The 22,318-nt window shown below is 39.7% G+C and overlaps 1 protein-coding gene and 1 non-coding gene across 2 annotated transcripts in view; both read left to right on the plus strand.

Moving 5' to 3' along the window:
* PARL (presenilin associated rhomboid like) overlaps nucleotides 1–22,318 on the plus strand; it is a 56,603-nt gene that overhangs the window by 9,748 nt on the left and 24,537 nt on the right. Inside the window, exon 4 of the mRNA XM_055409387.2 lies at nucleotides 286–334. Coding sequence (XP_055265362.1) covers nucleotides 286–334 — 49 coding nt within the window. The remainder of the gene's footprint in view (nucleotides 1–285; nucleotides 335–22,318) is intronic.
* Nucleotides 3,329–3,435, plus strand: LOC129553960 (U6 spliceosomal RNA). Its single transcript, XR_008685541.1, has one exon. It is a non-coding gene; the product is annotated as a U6 spliceosomal RNA (small nuclear RNA).

Below are 22,318 nucleotides of genomic sequence, written 5' to 3' on the forward strand. Positions count from 1 at the left end.
TGCTAGGTATCTGTTACTATCTCCATTTTATGTATCAGGAAACTGAAGTTTAGAAGTAATTTGTCGAAGGTCATAGAGCTGATCAGTGTAGAGAATGCAGGCTGTCTGACTGTAAAACACCAGTGCTTCCCACTCTACCATATATTTATTATGTCTGTTGTTCAGGAGAGATTTTTACTGATGAGGACTCTCATTTATGCACAAAGCATTTTCTTTCTTGCTTTTCATTTACATAGACTGAAAGTATTTACCATATGGTGATAAGCAATTTTCCTTCTGTTTTAGATTAACAAGTGGTGGAATAACCTAAGTGATGGCCAGCGGACTGTGACAGGTTTGTGTTAGCTTACACGTTTTAGCCATTCAAGGGAAGAGAAATCAAACCAAAAGGTACAGTATGTCATAGTCAATGGCTTTTGTACCATGCTCATCAGTGGTTTAGAAGACAATTTCTGTACCTTCAGGCTAATATAATGGTTTGAAAATATTGTGGCATAAAGGTACTGTATATATGAGGCTCTGGGTTATTTTCTAATTTTTATCTAATATGATACTTATCAAATGATCTCTGTGGTAAAGTCCTAGCTTGTGACTAGCTTATGAGTAATTATTACTGTCCTATTAAAGTACTCAAAGGGAACGCTGATTACCTTATTTATGGAGCATACTTTATACATATTGTCTCCCTGCCTCACAGGATTGCTTACAGGGTAGTTATCTCCCCTTTTACAGATAAGGAAACTGGCTTTCAGAGAAGGTCACACTGCTAGTAAGTAAGAACTGAATTTCAAAATCCAGGTCTGACTCATCCTAGAGCCAGTTTTCTCTTCTACACCATGCTGTTTATAAGATCCTCTTTAAATGTGAGCATAACATGTATATCACCATGATAATTTCATTTGTTTTTGGTAAGCTTTTATGGAAGACAGCTGGAGAAGGAAATGGCAACCCACTCTAGTATTCTTGCCTGGAAAATCCCATGGACAGAGGAGCCTGGTAGGCTACAGTCCACAGGGTTGCAAAGAGTTGGACATGATTGAGCAACTTCAGTTTATGGAAGACAGTTCTGGCTCTTCAAGTAAAACTTGTGCAGTATTTTTAAAATTGTGCAATTAGTTATTTGAGAAACTCAGGAAGTGGATTTGTAAGTTAACAATTGTACAGATAAAGGAAAAAAATCTTCCTAGAGAAATAGCAAAATACTGCTTTCCCTCAAATATGGTTAGACTTTATGGTACTCTTAATTTTTGATACCTACTTAAGTGGAGAAAAGATACATTCGTTTATTCATTCATACTATTTCATATGTCTGGAAGGCTCCCTGGTGAAATTGATACAGTCTTCAAGCTTATGGTTTAGACATTACTTCCTGCAGGAAGTGTTTTTTTTCTGAACTTGTTGCACTTTTTAATAACTTATAATGCATGCAGATGACACCACCCTTATGGCAGAAAGTGAAGAAGAACTAAAGAGCCTCTTGATGAAAGTGAAAGAGGAGAGTGAAAAAATTGGCTTGAAGCTCAACATTCAGAAAACTAAGATCGTGGCATCAGGTCCCATCACTTCATGGCAAATAGATGGGGAAACAGTGACTGACTTTATTTTTCTGGGCTCTAAAATCACTGCAGATGGTGATTGCAGCCATGAAATTAAAAGACGCTACTCCTTGGAAGGAAAGTTATGACCAACCTAGATAGCATATTGAAAAACAGAGACATTACTTTGTCCACAAAGGTCCATCTAGTCAAGGCTATGGATTTTCCAATAGTCACGTATGTATGTGAGAGTTGGACTATAAAGAAAGCTGAGCGTCGAAGAATTGACGCTTTTGAACTATGGTGCTGGAGAAGACTCTTGAGAGTCCCTTGGACTGCAAGGACAACCAACCAGTCCATCCTAAAGCAGATCAGTCTTGGGTGTTCATTGGAAGGACTGATGTTGAAGCTCCAATACTTTGGCCACCTGATGCGAAGAGCTGACTCATTTGAAAAGACCCTGATGCTGGGAAAGATTGAGGGCAGGAGGAGAAGGGGACGACAGAGGATGAGATGGTTGGATGGCATCACCGACTCAATGGACGTGGGTTTGGGTGGACTCCAGGAGTTGGTGATGGACAGGGAGGCCTGGCATGCTGCCGTTCATGGAGTTGCAAAGAGTCGGACACAACTGAGTGACTGAACTGAACTGAATGCAACCTGCTTTATATAATTGTACATGTGTCATCTTTGAGAACAGTGTTGAGATTTTTCATTTTTGCTGTAACTCCTAACATATATCTGGCACACAGTTCAGTTCAGTTGCTCAGTCCTGTCCGACTCTTTGTGATCCCGTGGATTGCAGCACACCAGGCTTCCCTGTCTATCACTAACCCCAGAACTTGCTCAAACTCATGTCCATCAAGTCGATGATGTCATTCAACCATCTCACCCTCTGTCGTCCCCTTCTCCTCCTGTCTTCAGTCCTTCCCAGCATTAGGGTCTTTGCCAGTGAGTCAATTCTTCCCATCAGGTGGCTGAAGTATTGGAGCTTAAGCTTTAGCATCAGTCCTTCCAATGAATATTCAAGACTGATTTCCTTTAGGATTGACTGGTTTGATATCCTTGCTGTCCAAGGGACTCTCAAGAGTCTTCTCCAACACCACAGTTCAAAAACATCAATTCTTCAGCTCTTAGCTTTCTTTATGGTCTAACTCTCACATCCATATATGACTACTAGAAAAACCATAGCTTTGACTAGAAGGACCTTTGTTGGTAAAATAATATGTTGTCCTGGTTTGTCATAGCTTTTCTTCCAAGGAGCAAGTGTCTTTTAATTTCATGGCTGCAATCACCATCTACAGTCATTTTGGAGCCCAAGAAAATAAAGTCTGTCATTGTTTCCCCATCTGTTTGCTATGAATGATGGGACCAGATGCCATGATCTTCATTTTTTGAATGTTGAGTTTTAAGCTTTAAAGTTGAGTTTAAGTTTTTCACTCTCCTGTTTCACTTGCATCAAGAGGCTCTTTAGTTCCTCTTAGCTTTCTGCTGTAAGGGTGGTACCATCTGCATATCTGAGGTTGTTGATGTTTCTCCCGGCAATCTTGTTTCCAGCTTGTGCTTCGTCCAGTCCAGCATTTCGCATGATGTTCTCTGCGTATAAGTTAAATAAGCAAGGTGACAGTATATCTGTCACATAGTAAAGACATTCAGTTAAAATCTATTGAGTGACTCAGTGTTGATGAGATCTTGAATCAAAAGGTTGAGATTTTTCAAAGTATATTGCCAGCTGTATAATTGATTAGTCAGTGAAGTCTTAATAAATGATAACTTTCAAAAGTAGCTCTGTAGTGCTTGCTTCGGCAGCACATATACTAAAATTGGAACGATACAGAGAAGATTAGCATGGCCCCTGTGCGAGGATGACACGCAAATTTGTGAAGCATTCCATATTTTTATGGAAGCAACCTAGATGTCCATCTGCAGATGAATGGATAAGAAAGCTTTGGTACATGTACACAATGGAGTGTTTTTCAGCCATCAAAAAGAATGCATTTGAATCAGTTCTAATGAGGTGGATGAAATTGGAGCCTATTATACAGAGTGAAGTAAGCCAGAAAGAAAAACATCAGTACAGTATACTAACGCATATATATGGAATTTAGAAAGATGGTAACCTTAACCCTGTATACGAGACAGCAAAAGAGACATAGGTGTATAGAACAGTCTTTGGGACTCTATGGGAGAGGGTGAAGGTGGGATGATTTGGGAGAATGGCATTGTAGCATGTATATTATCATATGTGAAATGAATCACCAGTCCAGGTTCCACGCATGATACAGGATGCTTGGGGCTGGTGCACGGGGATGACCTGGAGGGAGGATATGGGGAAGAGGGAGGTGGGAGCGGGGTTCAAGAAAGGGAACACATGTACACCCGGGGCGGATTCGTGTCAATGTATGGCAAAACCAACCAATATATTAATGTAAGGTAATTTGCCTCCAATAAAAAATAAAAAAGTAGCTCTGTAGCAACACTTGTGTTTCCATTGGAATTAATTGGGATTTTTGGCTTGTTTGCCTGTTTTTTGAAAATTAATAGCCTTTAGGGTAGCAAAGTTTTGATTTCTTTTGATATTTTCAGAGTGCCTCACAGTTGAGGCAAAGAACACAGTACCTAGTGTTTTTTGAAGATGATGAAGATTTTGTCATTTAACATTTGAGGAAACCTGGGATCAGAAATTAAAATCTTTTTCATGCCAGGAAATAGTTTATTCAAAGAAGTTGGTATTTAGAGGTAGTTAAAAATCAGAATTCTTTCCCTTAGATGAAGTTGCAGTCTGACTTAAGAGCTTGAGTGTAAAGTACTTCAAATCGCATAAATGTGAATGGTCATGCTAACTACCTTGAATATTTATTGTCAGGTTCATTAAGTGACTTTTAAAGGCTGAGGAAATGCTCTTTGATCTGTTCAGTGTTATCTCAGACTCCTCTTTTGGGACATAATTATGCTGATAGCCTTACAACACTTGTTCGTCGTAGTGCTTTATAATCAGTTAGCCGCATAGTAAGATTTCAGTGGTTAATAAACTTATGTTTTAGTTATATCTTGTCTCTTTTCAGAGGTGCCAGTTCATTCCACTGACTTGCTTATTTAGCGCTTTGGTTGCTTCCTTTAGGCTGATCCGAAGTGAGGTTTGCTTTGGTTGCTTCCTTTAGGTTGATCTGAAGTGAGGCTGGCTCAGCTGGCTTTTATTGAGGATTGATTTATGGGGTGACAGATTTATCCTGTGCCACCTTTACCTTGAACTGTGGATGTTCTCTGAGTGGTTTTCGTTTTTCTTTTTGTGTTTTGAAAGAACTTAAGTCCTTAGGAGGCCACTGACCTAGGGAGTCTCAAAGCTCTGTGAGACTAGTGTGCTTCTTTGCTCTGAAGTACTCATACCTAGACACTGGCAGCTTGAAATCTCTAGCAGGTTAAAGGTTTTGCAGTTTTACATCAAACGTTTCATGTAAGAATTCCTTCCTGTCTGAATCTGGGTGGCAAGATTTTGGTTATAGCAAATTCTGATAGCAATATGTTTTATCCAGATGCATTTGTTTCCTTAGCTTTAGGTGTGACAAGGGGTATCTCAGGTTTATTCACATCTCTTTGGATTCCTAGGTTTGGATAAGAACAGTTTAAATCATAAGGGCTTTACTTTATCATAGTTTACTTTATCACTAAGGTGAAATTCAGTGGTGAGGTGAAAAATGTCCTTCCTTAGAGCTGACAGCAGCTGATGGCTGCCCCTAGTTTTTGACTCTTCTGTCTCAATTCATCCCTGGGAGTCACTGCGTCAATATCTACCAAAGAACTGGTCTTAATCCCTTAATCTTTTTTTTTTTTCCTTATCTAGTTTAGGACTTTTTTTGGGTCTTAATTGTTATACAGTTACATCTCCGTAAACTTCACATTGCTCTGAAAAAATTGTTCAAGTTCAGTAGGTGTTTGTAGGATGAAGGTGATACATCAGGTAGCATCTTCAAAGTTAGACTCATCCCTGGCACTTTTATATCTCAGCTAGTCTCCTGTATTGCCTTACTCTGCAAGACTTTTAAGCCTGTACTGGAGGTTCCCAGGCAGCCCCCACAGAGAGTATTTCCCCTCCATTTCTAGCTTTTAGAGGTGCCTGTGAGACAGTTGTCAGGTGTTCCTGTTAGCTTAGCAGAATGCTGACTCTACTGTATTGGGATTCAGGTAAAGCTGAGAGGGAAGAACCCACCAAATTATTGTATCTGAGCGAGGAGGGGACAGGGAGAAGGAATATGGGGAGCAAAATCTCAACAAGATGGTGTCACAGTTCCTATACTAGTTCGTATCTACTGTCAGCTCCGAAGTTTAAGCACTGCTGTACCCCAGGCCCTTAACTCTTGTGTCCCAACCTCTAAAGTCTATTTTTTTCTCCTTTGCTCTTCTGTTTCTACCAGGATTAGTTTATTTTTTAGTTTTAGTTCAGGGGAGAGGATAACAAAACTAATGCTCGAGTGCCAACTAGGCTGCAATTACCATGTTAGTAGGTACTTTGCAAATACACATATTAATGTTCACATGGGGTAACTGAGGCTCAGAGAGGTTAAGTAACTTGTCTGAGATCACACAGCTAGAAAGGCTGGAGATGGGAAACAAACTCTTTAGTTCAGAAAATACGCCTTTTATTACATCCTTTCACTTTCTGCTATAGCAAACCTCCACTCATTACTTTTCTGATAAACCACATAGCCTTCCCTGATCCCAGGTATCTGGATGCTGATTCATAGCCCAGATTGCAGCAGATTGTCCCAAGGCAGCAGGCGTCTATCATTGTGAAATGAATAAATGTGCATGGTAACATTAAAATAATGTTAGAGAATATATAAAAATAAAAAAATAATTCTCTCTCACTATAGACTTCCAGTTCCATTCCCCATCCATAACCATTGCCTTTTTAGTTGCTTATGTATTCTTCCAAAGCATCTGTTTTATAGGCATATATGTTTACATCTAACTATGATTTAAACAATAAATGGTAGCATGTAATACTTACTCCTCTACATCTTCATTTTTTTCCACTTAGTATTTTAAAAGGACATTCCTTACTGATACAAGTAGATCTATTGTATGCTTTTAAAAAATGTTTTATTGACGTGTACCTAGAAGAACATGCACATGTCAGATGTGCAACTAATTTTCACAAACTGAGCACATCTACATAGCTAGCAGCTCGATCAAGAAATGGAAATACCAGCATCCCAGCTCATTCTTTTGAATGGTGCTTTAATAGTCCATGCAAATGAATACTGTTGTAACAAGTTTTCTATTAATGGCTATTTAGGTTGTCATTAGTCTTGCTTTCATAGGAAGGTGGAAGATGGATAGTCTCTTTGGATTTCCCCTGATTCCAGGATGCTGTGGGACCAGTGCTAAATTTGTTTTGTGGATATTTTCCAGGAGAAGAAGTTATAGCCACTGTGTAAGGCCGACAGGATGATCTTTGTGCCTGTAGTCCCGGTTCTCAGGGAACCTGAGGTAGGGACTGCTTGAATCAGTCCTTTGGCTGCTGTGGATGTATGTGCTCGTCAATGTCTGGACTGGCCACGTCTAGCTTCATTCAGATAGGAGAGCTATGGAGGGATGAACTGGCCCATCCCAGAAACAGAAGGGATGCTGTAGTTAGCTACTGAACTCCACTGGGATAGTCTTTCTTCAGGAAAAGAGAAAAAGAGGTTGTACCCCCTTCCTTGGTGGCTCAGAGGTTAAAGCATCTGCCTCCAATGCAGGAAACCCGGGTTCGATCCCTGGGTCAGGAAGATCCCCTGGAGAAGGAAATGGTAACCCACTCCAGTATTCTTGCCTGGAGAATCCCATGGATGGAGAAGCCTGGTAGGCTACAGTCCACGGGGTCGCAGAGTCGGACACGACTGAGTGACTGAACGGAACGGAACGGAACCCTCTTCCTTGGCTAAGGAGGAAGATAGACTTGAAATCATTGAACTCCAAGCAGTGCTTCCTAAATCAGTATATCCTTTTTTTAATTCATCATTAAAAATGAAAATACAAGTTTGTCCTTGGACACCAATGTAGAGGTTAGGATGCTGACCCTCCACACAGTGAAAAATCTGTGTATAACTTTATAGATGGCACTTTGTTGGATGTTCTGCATCTGTGGAGGACTTCCCTGGTGGCTCAGATGATAAAGAATCTGTTTGTGGTACAGGAGATCCAGGTTTGATCCCTGGGTGGGGAAAATCCCCTGGAGAAGGGAATGGCTACCCACTGCAATATTCTTGCCTGGAGAATCCCATGGGTAGAGGAGCCTGGTGAGCTACAGTCCATGGGGTTGCAAAGAGCCAGACACGACTGAGCAACTGACACAAACACTGCATCCTTGGATTCAACCAACCATAGCTCATGTAGTAACATAGAATTTATTGTTGAAAAAGTCTTCATATAGGTGGACCTGTGAAGTTTAAACTCGTGTTGTTCAGGTGTTAACTTGAATACAATTCAGTGGTTTTTATTATATTCACAAGTTAGTGCTACTACCACCATCACCTAAGCCCAGAATATTTTCATTATCCCATAAAGAAATCCCATAGCCAGTGGCAAGTCTCTCCCTGTTCCTCTCCTCCATTCGTCCTTAGACAGCCACTTTCTTTCTCTGTGGATTTGCCTGTTCTGGACACTTTGTAAAAATGGAATCACAATATGAGGCATTTTGTGGCTGCTTCTTTCACTGATGTATAATATTTCACTTCTTTCACTTCTGTGTAATGTTTTCAAAGTTCATTTACAGTGGCATGTGTCAGTATGTGCTTCTTTTTATGGCTAAGTAATATTCCATTATATGGATATATAACATTTTGTTCATTCATCTGTTGATGGACATTTATTTCCATTTTTTGGCTTCATGTTATGATAATGCTGCTGCCAAACTTTCATATATGTGTTTTGTGTGGACATATGTTTTCATTTCTCTTTGAGTATACTTAGAAGTGGAATTGTTGGGTCATATGGTACTCTGTTTAACTTCTTAAAAATTGTGGTTAAAAAAACACATAAAATACACCATTCAAACCATTTTTGAGTGTACAGTTCAGTGGAGTTAAATATATTCACATTGTTATGAAGCATCTCCAGAACTCTTTCTGTTTTTTGAAACTGACACTCTGTACCCATTATACAAAGATTTCCCTTTATACCCCTTCCCCAGCCCTTGACAACTGTCATGCCACTTTCTGTTTCTATAATTTGACTACTTTAGATACCTCATATAAGTGGAGTCATACAGTATTTGTCTTTTTTGACTGGTTTATTTCACTTAACATGTACTCAGAGGTCATTCATATTGTAACATGTGACAGGACTTCCTTTTTTTAAGGCTGAATAATTTATTCCATTGTGTGTATGTACCACATTTTGTTTATCCTTTTGTTCTTTGATGGCCTTTTGCTTCCACCTCTTGGCTCTTGTGAATAGTGCTGCCAAGACCGTGGGTGTGCAAATCTCTTTGTGTCCCTGCTTTCAGTTCTTTGGATATATACCCAGAAATGGGATTGCTAAATTATATGGTAGTTCCATACTATTTTCCGTACTGTTTGCACCATTTTACAATCCTACCAACAGTGTGCAAGGTTTCTGATTTCTCTGTATCCTTGCCAGCACTTGAAATTTTCTGTTTATGGTTTTTTAAAAATGAGTGCCATCCTAATGGGTGTGAGGTGACACATTATTGTGATTTTTGGTTTCCATTTCTCTAACGGTGTTGCATGTCTTTTCATATTCTGGTTGGCCATTTGAATATCTTCTTTGAATAAATGTTCAAACTCTTCACTCACTTTAATCAGGTTGGCTTTTGTTGAGTTGTAGGAGTTCTTTATATGGTCTAGATATTAACCCTTTATCAGCTATGTGATTTGCAAATATTTTGTCTTATTCTGTAGGTTGCCTTTCACTCGTGTTCTTTGCACAAAAGCTTTTAGTTTTGGTGTCACATCTATTTTTGCTTTTTTGTTTTTTGTTTGCTTTTGCTGTCATATCCAAGAAATCATTGCCAAATCGAATGTTATGAAACTTTCCCCCTATTTTTCCTAGGAGTTTTATAGTTTTGATCTTAGCTTTAGGTCTCTAATCAGTTTTTAGTTAATTTTTGTATATGGTGTAAAAAAGTGAGCAAAGTATCTGAACATTTATCCAAAGATGACTTTCAAATAGCCAGCCAGCATATGAAAAGATGGTGTAAGGTAAGAGTCCAAGTGCGTTCTTTTAAGTGTGGATATCTACTTTTCCCTGTATTCTTTCTGTAGCATTGCCAGGTTGTTTTCTAAAGTGAGTGTACCATTTTATATTCTTGGAGAAGGCACTGGCAAGCCACTCCAGTACTCTTGCCTAGAAAATCCCATGGATGGAGGAGCCTGGTAGGCTGCAGTCCGTGGGGTCGCTAAGGGTTGGACACGACTGAGCAAGTTCACTTCCACTTTTCACTTTCACACATTGGAGAAGGAAATGGCAACCCACTCCAGTGTTCTTGCCTGGAGAATCCCAGGGACGGGGGAGCCTGGTGGGCTGCCGTCTATGGGGTCACACAGAGTTGGACACGACTGAAGTGACTTAGCAGCAGCAGCAGCAGGCAATGTATAAGGATTCCATATGTTATTACTTGTCTTTTTCTATCAGCAACTACAGTTTTTTGGTATTTTTTATTGTGATAAAATATACACAACATACGGTCTATCATTTTAGTCATAAAGTGTGTAATTCATTGGCATTAAGTGCATTCAGAGTTGTGCAACCATCATCACTATTGATTTCTGGAACTTTTCATCATCACAAACAGAAATTCTGTACCTGTTAAACAATAACTTCCTGTTCCTCTACCCCTTAGCCTTTGGTAACCACCATTCTACTTTCTGTTTCTATGAGTTTGCCTATATTTCATATAAGTGGAATTATAAAGTATGTTTTTGTGTTTGGCTTCTGTTTAGCCTAACTGGTTTCCAGGTTCATTCACATTTTAGCATATATCAACATTTTGTTCTTTTTTAGTGCTGAATAGTGGTTTTTTTCAATTTAAAATAACTGTAGTTGATTTACAATGCTGTGTTAATTTCTGCTGTACAGCAAAGTGATTCAGTTATATATATATTTATACACGTACATTCCTTTTTTGAAATACTCTTTTCCATTATAGTTTATCGTAGACTATTGAATATAGTTCATATATAGTCATATATAGTTCATATAGGATGTTGTTGTTTATCCCTTCTGTATACTAAAGCTTACATCTGCTAACCCCAACCTCCCAGCCCACCATCCCTCCTCCAGCTTCCTCCTGCTTGGGAACCACAAGTCTGTTCTCTATGTTTGTGAGTCTGTTTCTCTTTCGTGTGTGTGCGTGTGTATCTTAGTTCAGTCATGTCCGACTCTTTGCAGCCTCATGGATTGTAGCCAAGCCAGGCTCCTCTGTCTATAGAATTCTCCAGGCAAGAACACTGGAGTGAGTTGCCATGCCCTTCTCCAAGGAATCTTCCTTACCCAGGGGTTGAACCTGGGTCTCCCACATTGCAGGCAGTTTCTTTACCTTTTGAGACATCAGGGAAGTCCTTGATAGGTTCATTTGTGTCATATTTTAGATTCCGCATGTAAGTGATACATCATATTTGTCTTTCTCTTTCTAACTTTGTTCTAGTTGCATCCTTGTTGCTCTAAATGGTATTTCATTTTTTATATCTGAATAGTATTCCATTGTATATATGTGCCACATCTTTATCCATTCATCTTTTGATGGACATCTAGGTTTTTTCATATCTTGGCGATTATAAATAAGTGCTGCTATGAATATAGGGGTGCATGTATCTTTTTTGAGGTATGTCTGGGATATATGCCCAGGAGTGGGATTGGTGGATCATATGGTAATTCTTAGTTTTCAGAGAAACCTCTATACTGTTTTCCACAGTGGCCGCAACATCTTACATCCCCACAAACAGCGTAGGAGGAGGATTCTCTTTTTTCCACTTTCCTTTTCCAGCATGATATGGCCATTCTGACCAGTGTGCAGTGATACTTCATTATAGTTTTAGTTTTGGTTTGCATTTCTCTAATAATTAGCCATGTTGAGCTTCTTTTCATGTGTCTGTTGGCCATCTGTATTTCTTCTTTGGAAGTTAAGCTCTTGTCAGTTGCATTGTTTGCAGATGTTTTCTCCCATTCTGTAGATGGTTTTTTTCATTTTGTTTATGGTTTCTTTTGCTATGCTAAAGCTTGTAAGTTTGACTAGGTCTCATTTGTTTGTTTTTGTTTTTATTTTTGTTGCCTTGAAAAACTGACCTAAGAAAATCATTGGCATGATTTATGTCAGGATGTTTTGCCTATGATCTCTTGCAGGAGTTTTAAGGTGTCATATCTTATGTTTAAGACTTTAAGCCATTTTGAGTTAATTTTTGTGTATGATGAGAGGGTGTACTCTAACTTCACTGATTTACACATGACTGTCCCGCTTTCCCATCACCACTTGAAGAGACCTTTTCCCATTGTGTTAAGGCTGAATAAGATTGCATTGTATGGATACACATTTTATTTATCCAGTCATCTGTCGATGGGCATTGGTTTCTTTTCACCTTTTGGCTCTCATGAACAATGCTGCTAAGAACATTTATGTGTAAGTGTGTTTTCAGTTCAGTTCAGTCGCTCAGTCGTGTCCGACTCTCCGCGACCCCATGAATCACAGCACTCCAGGCCTCCCTGTCCATCACCAACTCCCGGAGTACACTCAAACTCATGTCCACAGAGTCGGTGATGCCATCCAGCCATCTCATTCTCCGTTGTCCCCTTCTCCTCCTGCCCCCAACCTTTCCCAGCATCAGAGTCTTTTCCAGTGAGTCAACTCGTCGCATGAGGTGGCCAGAGTATTGCAGTTTCAGCTTTAGCATCAGTCCCTCCAGTGAACATCCAGGATTGATCTCCTTTAGAATGGACTGGTTGGATCTCCTTGCAGTATAAGGGACTCTCAAGAGTCTTCTCCAACACCACAGTTCAAAAGCATCGATTCTTCGGCGATCAGCCTTCTTCACAGTCCAACTCTCACATCCATACATGACCACGGGAAAAACCATTGCCTTGACTAGACGGACCTTGGTTGGCAAAGTAATGTCTCTGCTTTTTAATATACTATCAAGGTTGGTCATAACTTTCCTTCCAAGGAGCAAGCGTCTTTTAATTTCATGGCTGCAATCAGCATCTGCAGTGATTTTGGAGCCCAAAAAAACAAAGTCTGACACTGTTTCCACTGTTTTTCCATCTATTTCCCATGAAGTGATGGGACCAGATGCCATGATCTTTGTTTTCTGAATGTTGAGCTTCAAACCAACCTTTTCACTTTCCTCTTTCACTTTCTTCAAGAGGCTTTTGAGTTCCTCTTCACTTTCTGCCATAAGGGTAGTGTCATCTTCATATCTGAGGTTATTGATATTTCTCCCAGCAATCTTGATTCCAGCTTGTGCTTCTTCCAGCCCAGTGTTCCTCATATAAGTTAAATAAGCAAGGTGACAATATACAGCCTTGACGTACAGCTTTTCCTATTTGGAACCAGTCTGTTGTTCCATGTCCAGTTCTAACTGTTGCTTCCTGACCTGCATACAGGTTTCTCAAGAGGCAGGTCAGGTAGTCTGGGATTCCCATCTCTTTAAGAATGTTCCACAGTTTATTGTGATCGACACAGTCAAAGGCTTTGGCATAGTCAATGAAGCAGAAATAGATGTTTTTCTGAAACTCTCTTGCTTTCTCCATGATCCAGCGGATGTTGGCAATTTGATCTCTGGTGCCTCTGCCTTTTCTAAAACCTGCTTGAACATCTGGGAGTTCATGGTTTACATACTGCTGAAGCCTGGCTTGGAGAATTTTGAGCATGACTTTAGTCCCTGCTTTTCTATTTTTTGGCATGTATATTTAGGAATGGAATTGCTGCATCATATGATAAGTCTGTGTTTAACTTTTTGAGAAACTGCTGACTTTCACAGTAGTTGCACCATTTTATATTCTCACCAACAATGTACAAGAGTTCATTTCTCCTTACCTTTGCCAATGCTTGTTAATTTCCTCTTTTCTTTCTTTTAATAACAGCCGTCTTAATGTATGACAAGTGATATCTCATTGTTTTGACTGCAGTTCCCTAATGACTAGTAATGCTGAGCATCTTTTCATATGCAAGTGTCCATTTATTCTTTAGAGAAATTTCTGTTTAAATCCTTTGTCCAGGGACTTCCCTGGTGGTCCAGTGGCTTAGACTCTATACTCCCAATGCAGGGGGTCGAGGTTCAATTCCTGGTCAGGGAACTAGATCCCACATGCTACAACTATGACCAAGCACAGTCAAATAAAAAAGAAATCCTTTGTCCAGGGATTTTTTTTTTTTTTTGGCTGGACCACGCTGGGATCTTAGTTTCTGGATGAGGAATCGAACCCTTGCCCCCTGCAGTGGAATCGTGGAGTCCTCATCACTGGACTGCCAGGGACATCTTGCTTTGTTCATTTTTTGAGTTGTCTTTTTGTTGAGCTGTAAGATTTCTTTATATATTTAGGATATTGGATCTTTTTTAGATATATAATTTGCAAGTATTTTTCCTATTCTGTGCATTATCATCACTTTAATAGTGTTCTTTGTAGTACAAACTTTTAATGAAGTCCATTTTATTCATTTCTTATTTTATTGTGTTTTAAGTGTTATATCAAGGAAACTGGCCTAATGCATGGTCACAAAAATTTCCACCTTTTCTAAGAGTTTTATAGTTTTAGTTTTTACATTTAGGTTTTTGATTCACTTTGAATTATGGTTTGTATTCAGTTTGAGGAAGGTGTCCATTCTTTTCCTGGTGGATAGCTACTTGCTTCAGCACCATTTGTTAAAAAGACTATTCTTTTTTCAAAAAATTTTTTATTTTATGTTGGGGGATAGTTGATTAACAACGTTGTGATAGTTTCACATGAATAGCCAAGGGACTCATGCTGTACATATAAGCCACCACATAACATTGAGCAGAATTCCATGTGCCATACAGTACGTCCTTGTTGGTTATCCATTTTAAATATAGCAGTGTGTACGTGTCCATTCCAAATTCCTTAACTGTTCCTTCGCCTCTTCCTTCCTCCCAACCATAAGTTTGTTCTTTAAGTCCATAAGTCTGTTGGTAAGTTCATTTGTATAATTTATTTTTAGATTCCACATATAAAGGATATCATATGATATTGCTCCTTCTTTGTCTGATTGACTCCATTCAGTATGACAGTTTCAAGGCCCATCCATGTTGCTGCAAATGTCTAATTTCATTCTCTTCAGTGGCTGACTATTATTCCATTGTATATGTGTACCACATCTTCTTTATCCATTCCTCTTTTGATGGACATTTAGGTTACTTCCCTGTCTTGGTTATTGTGAACAGTGCTGCCATGAACATTGGGATTCACATATCCTTTCAGCTCATGTTTTTCTCCAGATGTATGCCCAGGAGTGGGATTGCAGGGTCATACGGTAGCTCTATTTTTAGTTTTTTAAAGAAACTCCATGCTGTTCTCCATAGGAGCTGTACCAGTTTACACTTCCACCAAGTGTAGGAGGATTCTCTTCTCTCCAAACCCTCTCCAGCATTTGTTTGTAGATTTTTTATGATAGCCATTTTGACTGGTGTGAGGGGATATCTCATTGTAGTTTTGATTTGCATTTCTTTGATAATTAGTGATGTTGAACATCTTTTCATGTGCCTCTTGGTCATCTCTGTGTTTTCTTTGGAGAAATGTCTATTTAGGTCTTCTGTCCATTTTTTGACTGGGTTGTTTAGATGCTGTGAAGCATCATGAACTGTTTATAAATTTTAGAGACTAATCCCTTGTCAGTCACATCACTTGCAAGTATTTTCTCCCAATCTGTGGGTTGTCTTTTCATTTTATTGTTTCCTTTGCTTTGTAAAAGTTTTTGAGTTTAAGTGGGTCCCATTTGTTTATTTTTATTTCCATTATCCTGGGAGATGGGTTGAAAAAGATATTGCTGCGATTTATGTCAGAAAGTGTTCTGCCTATATTTTCCTTTAGGAGTTTTATAGTGTCCAGTCTCATACTTAGGTCTGTAATCCATTTGAGTCTTATTTTTGTGTATGGAATTTAAAAATGATCTAATTTCATTTTTTTTTTTTTTTACATAAGAGACTACCTTTTCATCATTGTGTAGTCTTGCTTCCTTTGTCCATAAAAAGGCTATTCTTTCCCATTGGATTATCTGGGACCACAATTTAAAAAAACAAGGCAGTTGAGATAGATGTATGGATGTACTTCTGGACTCTCATTCCGTTCCACTGGTCAATATGCGTATCCTTTGGACATACTGTCTTGATTACTGTAGCTTTGTATTTTAAGTTTTTAGACTGGGAATTGTGAGTCTTCCAATGTTGTTAATATGGAGTATTATATTGATTACAGTATGTTGAACCAGTTTTGCATTCCTGAAAAAGTTTCACTTGGGCATGGTTTATAATTTCTTATATTCTGTTGAATTTGATATTACAGTATTTTCTTAATGATTTTCTATCTGTGTTCATAATGGATATTGATAGTTTTCTTGTGATGTCTTTGTCTGGTTTTGATGTCAAGGTCAGGGCCACCGAGAAACTCAGAGTATTATTTGAAATAGAGTAACCCAGAAACTCAGTGTTATCTTAATTGAAATCGTTAGTGAGATCATACTAGATTAAGGTACACCCTGAATCCAATGACTTGTGTCCTTATAATAAGGGAAGAAAACAGAAAGACACCAATAGGAAAAAAGGGCCTGTGAAGTGAGGGAGCCAGAGATTGGAGAGGTGCTGCTGTAAGCCAAGAAATGCCAAGAACCACCAGAACCTAGGAAGAAGGAAAGAATCTTTCCTAGATTCTTCATGAGGATGCATGACCCAGTTGACAGTTCTGTCCTCCAGAACTGTAGGAGAATACATTTTAATTGTTTTAAGCCATCTCAGTTCAGTTCCGTTCAGTCGCTCAGTCGTGTCCGACTCTTTGCAACCCCATGAATCACAGCACGCCAGGCCTCCCTGTCCATCACCAACTTCCGGAGTTCACTCAAACTCATGTCCATCGAGTCGGTGATGCCATTCAGCCATGTCATTCTCTGTCGTCCCCGTCTCCTCCCACCCCCAATCCCTCCTAGCATCAGACTCTTTTTCCATTGAGTCAATTCGTCGCACGAAGTGGCCAAAGTATTGGAGTTTCAGCTTATTAGTTTGTAGTAATTAATTAAAGCAGCTCTCAGAATGTAATATACCAGTTAAGCCATCTGGTCTTAGGCTTTTCTTTTTTCCTTTAAAAAAATTTATTTATTTATTTATTTATGACTGTGCTGGGTCCTCATTGCTGTGTGGGCTTTTTCTCTAGTTGCAGTGAGCAGGGGCTACTCCTCATTGGGGTATGTGGGCTTCTCATTGTGGTGGCTTCTCTTGCGGAACAAGGGCTCTAGGTGTGCAGTCTTCAGCAGTTGCAGCTCCCGGGCTCTAGAACACAGGCTCAGTAGTTGTGGTACATGGGCTTAGTTGCTCCACAGCATGTGGGATTCTCCTAGACCAGGGATCAAACCTGTGTCCCCTACATTCTCAGGCAGATACTTTACCACTGAGCCAGCAGGGAGTCCCTTGGGCTTTTATTTATGTGATTTTTTGATTGTTATTAATAATTCAATCTCTTCTTATAAAGGCCTATTCAGATTTTGTCTTTCTTCTTGAGTCAATTTCAGTGCTTTGTCTTTCTGGGCATTTGTCAGTTTCATCTAAGTTATTCTCATTTGTTGATATGCTATTGTTCATAGTATTCTTAGAATCCTTTTTATTTCTGTAAGGTCAGTAGTAACATTCTACTTTCTTTCCTGATTTTAGGGATTTTGAGTCTTTTTTTCTTTGTCAGTCTAGCTAAAGGTTTGTCAACTGACGATGTCAAAGAACCCGCTTTCAGTTTCATTGATTTTTCTCTAGTTTTCTAGTCTCTGCTTCATCCAAACTCTTGATTATTTCCTTTCTTCTACTTGCTTTGTGTTTACTTTATTCTTTTTTTTCCTCCTAGTTTGTTAAAGTGGAAGCTTAGGTTATTGCTTTGAGGTCATTTTAGTGTAGGCATTCACAGCCCTGTTTTTGCTATATCCTCTAAGTTTTAGTATTGGCTGAGCATGATCTGCCATAACAAAATATGACATCATAGACTTAAGCAACAGAAATTAATTTTCTCATAATTCTGGGGTTCGAAGTCCAGCATGGTCAGTTTCTGGTGAGATCTTTCTTAGCTTACAGGCTGCCACCTTCTTGCTATGTCTTCATATGGCAGGTAGAGAGAGCAAGAGTACTTATATCTTCATATGGCCAGTACAGCAAGAGCACGCTCTCTGGTATCTAATAAGGACATTAATCCCATCATGAAGGCCCCACCTCTAAATCTAATTACCTCCTAAGGTCCCATCCCCAGATACCATCCCGTTAAGGATTAGGTCTTCAACATATGAATCTTCAGTTCAGTTCAGTTCAGTCGCTCAGTCGTGTCCGACTCTCCGCGACCCCATGAATCACAGCACACCAGGCCTCCCTGTCCATCACCAACTTCCGGAGTTCACTCAAACTCATGTCCATCGAGTCGGTGATGCCATCCAGCCATCTCATTCTCTGTCGTCCCCGTCCCCTCCCACCCCCAATCCCTCCCAGCATCAGAGTCTTTTCCAGTGAGTCAACTCGTCGCATGAGATGGCCAAAGTATTGGAGTTTCAGCTTTAGCATCAGTCCTTCCAATGAACACCCAGGATTGATCTCCTTTAGAATGGACTGACTGGATCTCCTTGCAGTGCAAGGGACTCTCAAGAGTCTTCTCCAGCACCACAGTTCAAAAGCATCAATTCTTCGGCGATCAGCTTTCTTCACAGTCCAACTCTCACATCCATACATGACCACGGGAAAAACCATTGCCTTGGCTAGACGGACCTTTGTTGGCAAAGTAATGTCTGTGCTTTTTAATATGCTATCTAGGTTGGTCATAACTTTCCTTCCAAGGAGCAAGCGTCTTTTAATTTCATGGCTGCAGTCAGCATCTGCAGTGATATTGGAGCCCAAAAAAACAAAGTCTGACACTGTTTCCACTGTTTCCCCATCTATTTCCCATGAAGTGATGGGACCAGATGCCATGATCTTCGTTTTCTGAATGTTGAGCTTCAAGCCAACCTTTTCACTCTCCTCTTTCACTTTCATCAAGAGGCTCTTTAGTTCTTCACTTTCTGCCATAAGGGTAGTGTCATCTGCATATCTGAGGTGATTGATATTTCTCCTGACAATCTTGATTCCAGCTTGTGCTTCTTCCAGCCCAGCATTCCTCATGATGTACTCTGCATATAAGTTAAATAAGCAGGGTGACAATATACAGCCTTGACGTGCTCCTTTTCCTATTTGGAACCAGTCTGTTGTTCTAACTGTTGCTTCCTGACCTGCATACAGGTTTCTCAAGAGGCAGGTCAGGTGGTCTGGGATTCCCATCTCTTTCAGAATTTTCCACAGTTGATTGTGATCCACACAGTCAAAGGCTTTGGCATAGTCAATGAAGCAGAAATAGATGTTTTTCTGGAACTCTCTTGCTTTCTCCATGATCCAGCGGATGTTGGCAATTTGATCTCTGGTGCCTCTGCCTTTTCTAAAACCTGCTTGAACATCGGGGAGTTCACGGTTCATATATTGCTGAAGCCTGGCTTGGAGAATTTTGAGCATGACTTTCCTAGCGTGTGAGATGAGTGCAATTGTGCGGTAGTTTGAGCATTCTTTGGCATTGCCTTTCTTTGGGATTGGAATGAAGACTGACCTTTTCCAGTCCTGTGGCCATTGCTGAGTTTTCCAAATCTGCTGGCATATTGAGTGCAGCACTTTCACAGCATCATCTTTCAGGATGAAATAGCTAAATTAGAATTCCATCACCACCACTAGCTTTTTTGTAGTGATGCTCTCTAAGGCCCACTTGACTTCACATTCCAAGATGTCTGGTTCCAGGTGAGTGATCGCGCCATCGTGATTATCTTCGTCGTGAAGATCTTTTTTGTACAGTTCTTCTGTGTATTCTTGCCACCTCTTCTTAATATCTTCTGCTTCTGTTAGGTCCATACCATTTCTGTCCTTTATCGAGCCCATCTTTGCATGAAATGTTCCCTTGATATCTCTAATTTTCTTGAAGAGATCTCTTGTTTTTCCTATTCTGTTGTTTTCCTCTATTTCTTTGCATTGATCGCTGAGGAAGGCTTTCTTATCTCTCCTTGCTATTCTTTGGAACTCTGCATTCAGATTCTTATATCTTTCCTTTTCGCTTCTCTTCTTTTCACAGCTATTTGGAAGGCCTCCTTAGACAGCCATTTTGCTTTTTTGCATTTCTTTTCCATGGGGATGGTCTTGTCCCTGTCTCCTGTACAATGTCACGAACTTCCGTCCAGATTTCATCAGGCACTCAATCGATCAGATCTAGTCCCTTAAATCTATTTCTCACTTCCACTGTATAATCATAAAGGATTTGATTTAGGTCATATCTGAATGGTCTAGTGGTTTTCCCTACTTTCTTCAATTTAATTCTGAATTTGACAATAAGGAGTTCATGATCTGAGCCACAATCAGCTCCTGGTCTTGTTTTTGCTAACTATATAGAGCTTCTCCATCTTTGGCTGCAAAGAATATAATCAATCTGATTTCGGTGTTGACCATCTGGTGATGTCCATGTGTAGAGTCTTCTCTTGTGTTGTTGGAAGAGGGTGTTTGCTGTGACCAGTGCATTCTCTTGCCTTTGCCCTGCTTCATTCTGTATTCCAAGGCCAAATTTGCCTGTTACTCCAGGTGTTTCTTGACATCCTACTTTTGCATTCCAGTCCCCTATAATGAAAAGGACATCTTTTTTGGGTGTTAGTTGTAAAAGGTCTTGTAGGTCTTCATAGAACCGTTCAACTTCAGCTTTTTCAGCATTACTGGTTGGGGCATAGACTTGGATTACTGTAATATTGAATGGTTTGCCTTGGAAACGAACAGAAATCATTCTGTCGTTTTTAAGACTGCATCCAAGTACTGCATTTCAGACTCTTTTGTTGACCATGATGGCTACTCCATTTCTTCTAAGGGATTCCTGCCCACAGTAGTAGATATAATGGTCATCTGAGTTAAATTCACCCATTCCAGTCCATTTTAGTTCGCTGATTCCTAGAATGTCTACGTTCACTCTTGTCATCTCCTGTTTGACCACTTCCAGTTTGCCTTGATTCATGGACCTAACATTCCAGGTTCCTATGCAGTATTGCTCTTTACAGCATCGGACCTTGCTTCTATCACCAGTCACATCCACAACTGGGTATTAGTTTCGCTTTGGCTCCATCCCTTCATTCTTTCTGGAGTTATTTCTCCACTGATCTCCAGTAGCATACTGGGCACCTACTGACCTGGGGAATTCCTCATTCAGTATCCTATCATTTTGCCTTTTGATACTGTTCACGGGGTTCTCAAGGCAAGCATACTGGACACAATTCAGTTCATGGCAGGTATGTTCTATTTTTTTTCATTCATTTCAAAGTACTTCCTAATTTTCCTTGTGATTTCTTCTTTGATCTATTTATTGGATATTTAAGAGTGTGTGATTTTCATATTTTTAAAATCATTAGAATTTATTAATAGGATGGATAAATATAGGTTGAAAAACATACTTGACAGCAAAATATCAAATTGATAGCTGGACTATAAAATGTATGTGTGTGTGTGCTAGTCATGTCTGACTCTGTGCTACCCTTTGGACTGCAGCCTGCCAGACTCCTCTGTCCATCGGATTCTCTAAGCAAGAATACTGGAGTGGGTTGCTGTGCCCCCCTCCAGAGGATCATCTTGATTCAGGGATTGAACCCTGGTCTCTTAACTCTACCTGTACTGGCAGGTGGGTTGTTACCACTAGGCCACCTGGGAAGCCCATAAAATGTATACATTTTTAAAAACATTGAAACATTTTTTTTTTTTAACAAAGAGCATTTAATGGTCACTTACATCTTGTCACTCACACAGCAACAGTAGAGATCCCAGGGGTAGCATACAGAACTGAAGTGCCCCAAGGAGGACAGAGGCAGGAGCAGAATAATATGCTGAGAAAAGACTCTTAAGAGCAATACCAAAAAAAAAAAAAACAGGCAAAAATATCATCACAAAAAGTACCTGAGTGATGAGAAGCTCAGTTTCAAACCCAGAAACCTAGGTTAACACTTAAATTAGTCTGCTTCATTCTTTTCTTTGGATACTTAACCCAGCCAGCACTTCCATCTTGTAACCAAATCCAGTGTGATTAATCACTAATCAGTTAAGGCCTCAGCTTTCTACTGAAGAGTTCCTGATTACTTGATGGAGAAATACTTGCTCTGGCTTCAGTTAGCATGCTGTCAAGCATCCCTCTCTGTGCTTAACGTGCCAATAGAGAACCCAAGTCTTCCTCTTCTCCTTATTCACCATGAATACACACTTACAAACAGGAAGCGCTGACACCCCTTTTTAGTAAACATTCCTTTAGAAACATTAAAAGGGGAGGACCTCCCTCTTACATTCCACATATTTTTGAATTTTACAAATGTATTATTGATTTATAATTTTATCCCATTGTTGTCAGAGAACATGCTTTTTATAATTTCAGTTTTGAAATTTTCAATTTGAAAATGTATTGAGACTTGTTTCGTGGCTGAACATATGGTCTATCCTGCATAATGTTCCATGTGAGCCTCAGAAGGATGTATATTCTCTTGAGTGGTATGTTCTATAGATGTCTGT

The sequence above is a fragment of the Moschus berezovskii genome, chromosome 1 (genome assembly GCF_049115385.1).
Source record: "Moschus berezovskii isolate FMDL1 chromosome 1, NW_MosBer_1.0, whole genome shotgun sequence".
In the NCBI taxonomy this organism is placed as follows: Eukaryota; Metazoa; Chordata; class Mammalia; order Artiodactyla; family Moschidae; genus Moschus; species Moschus berezovskii.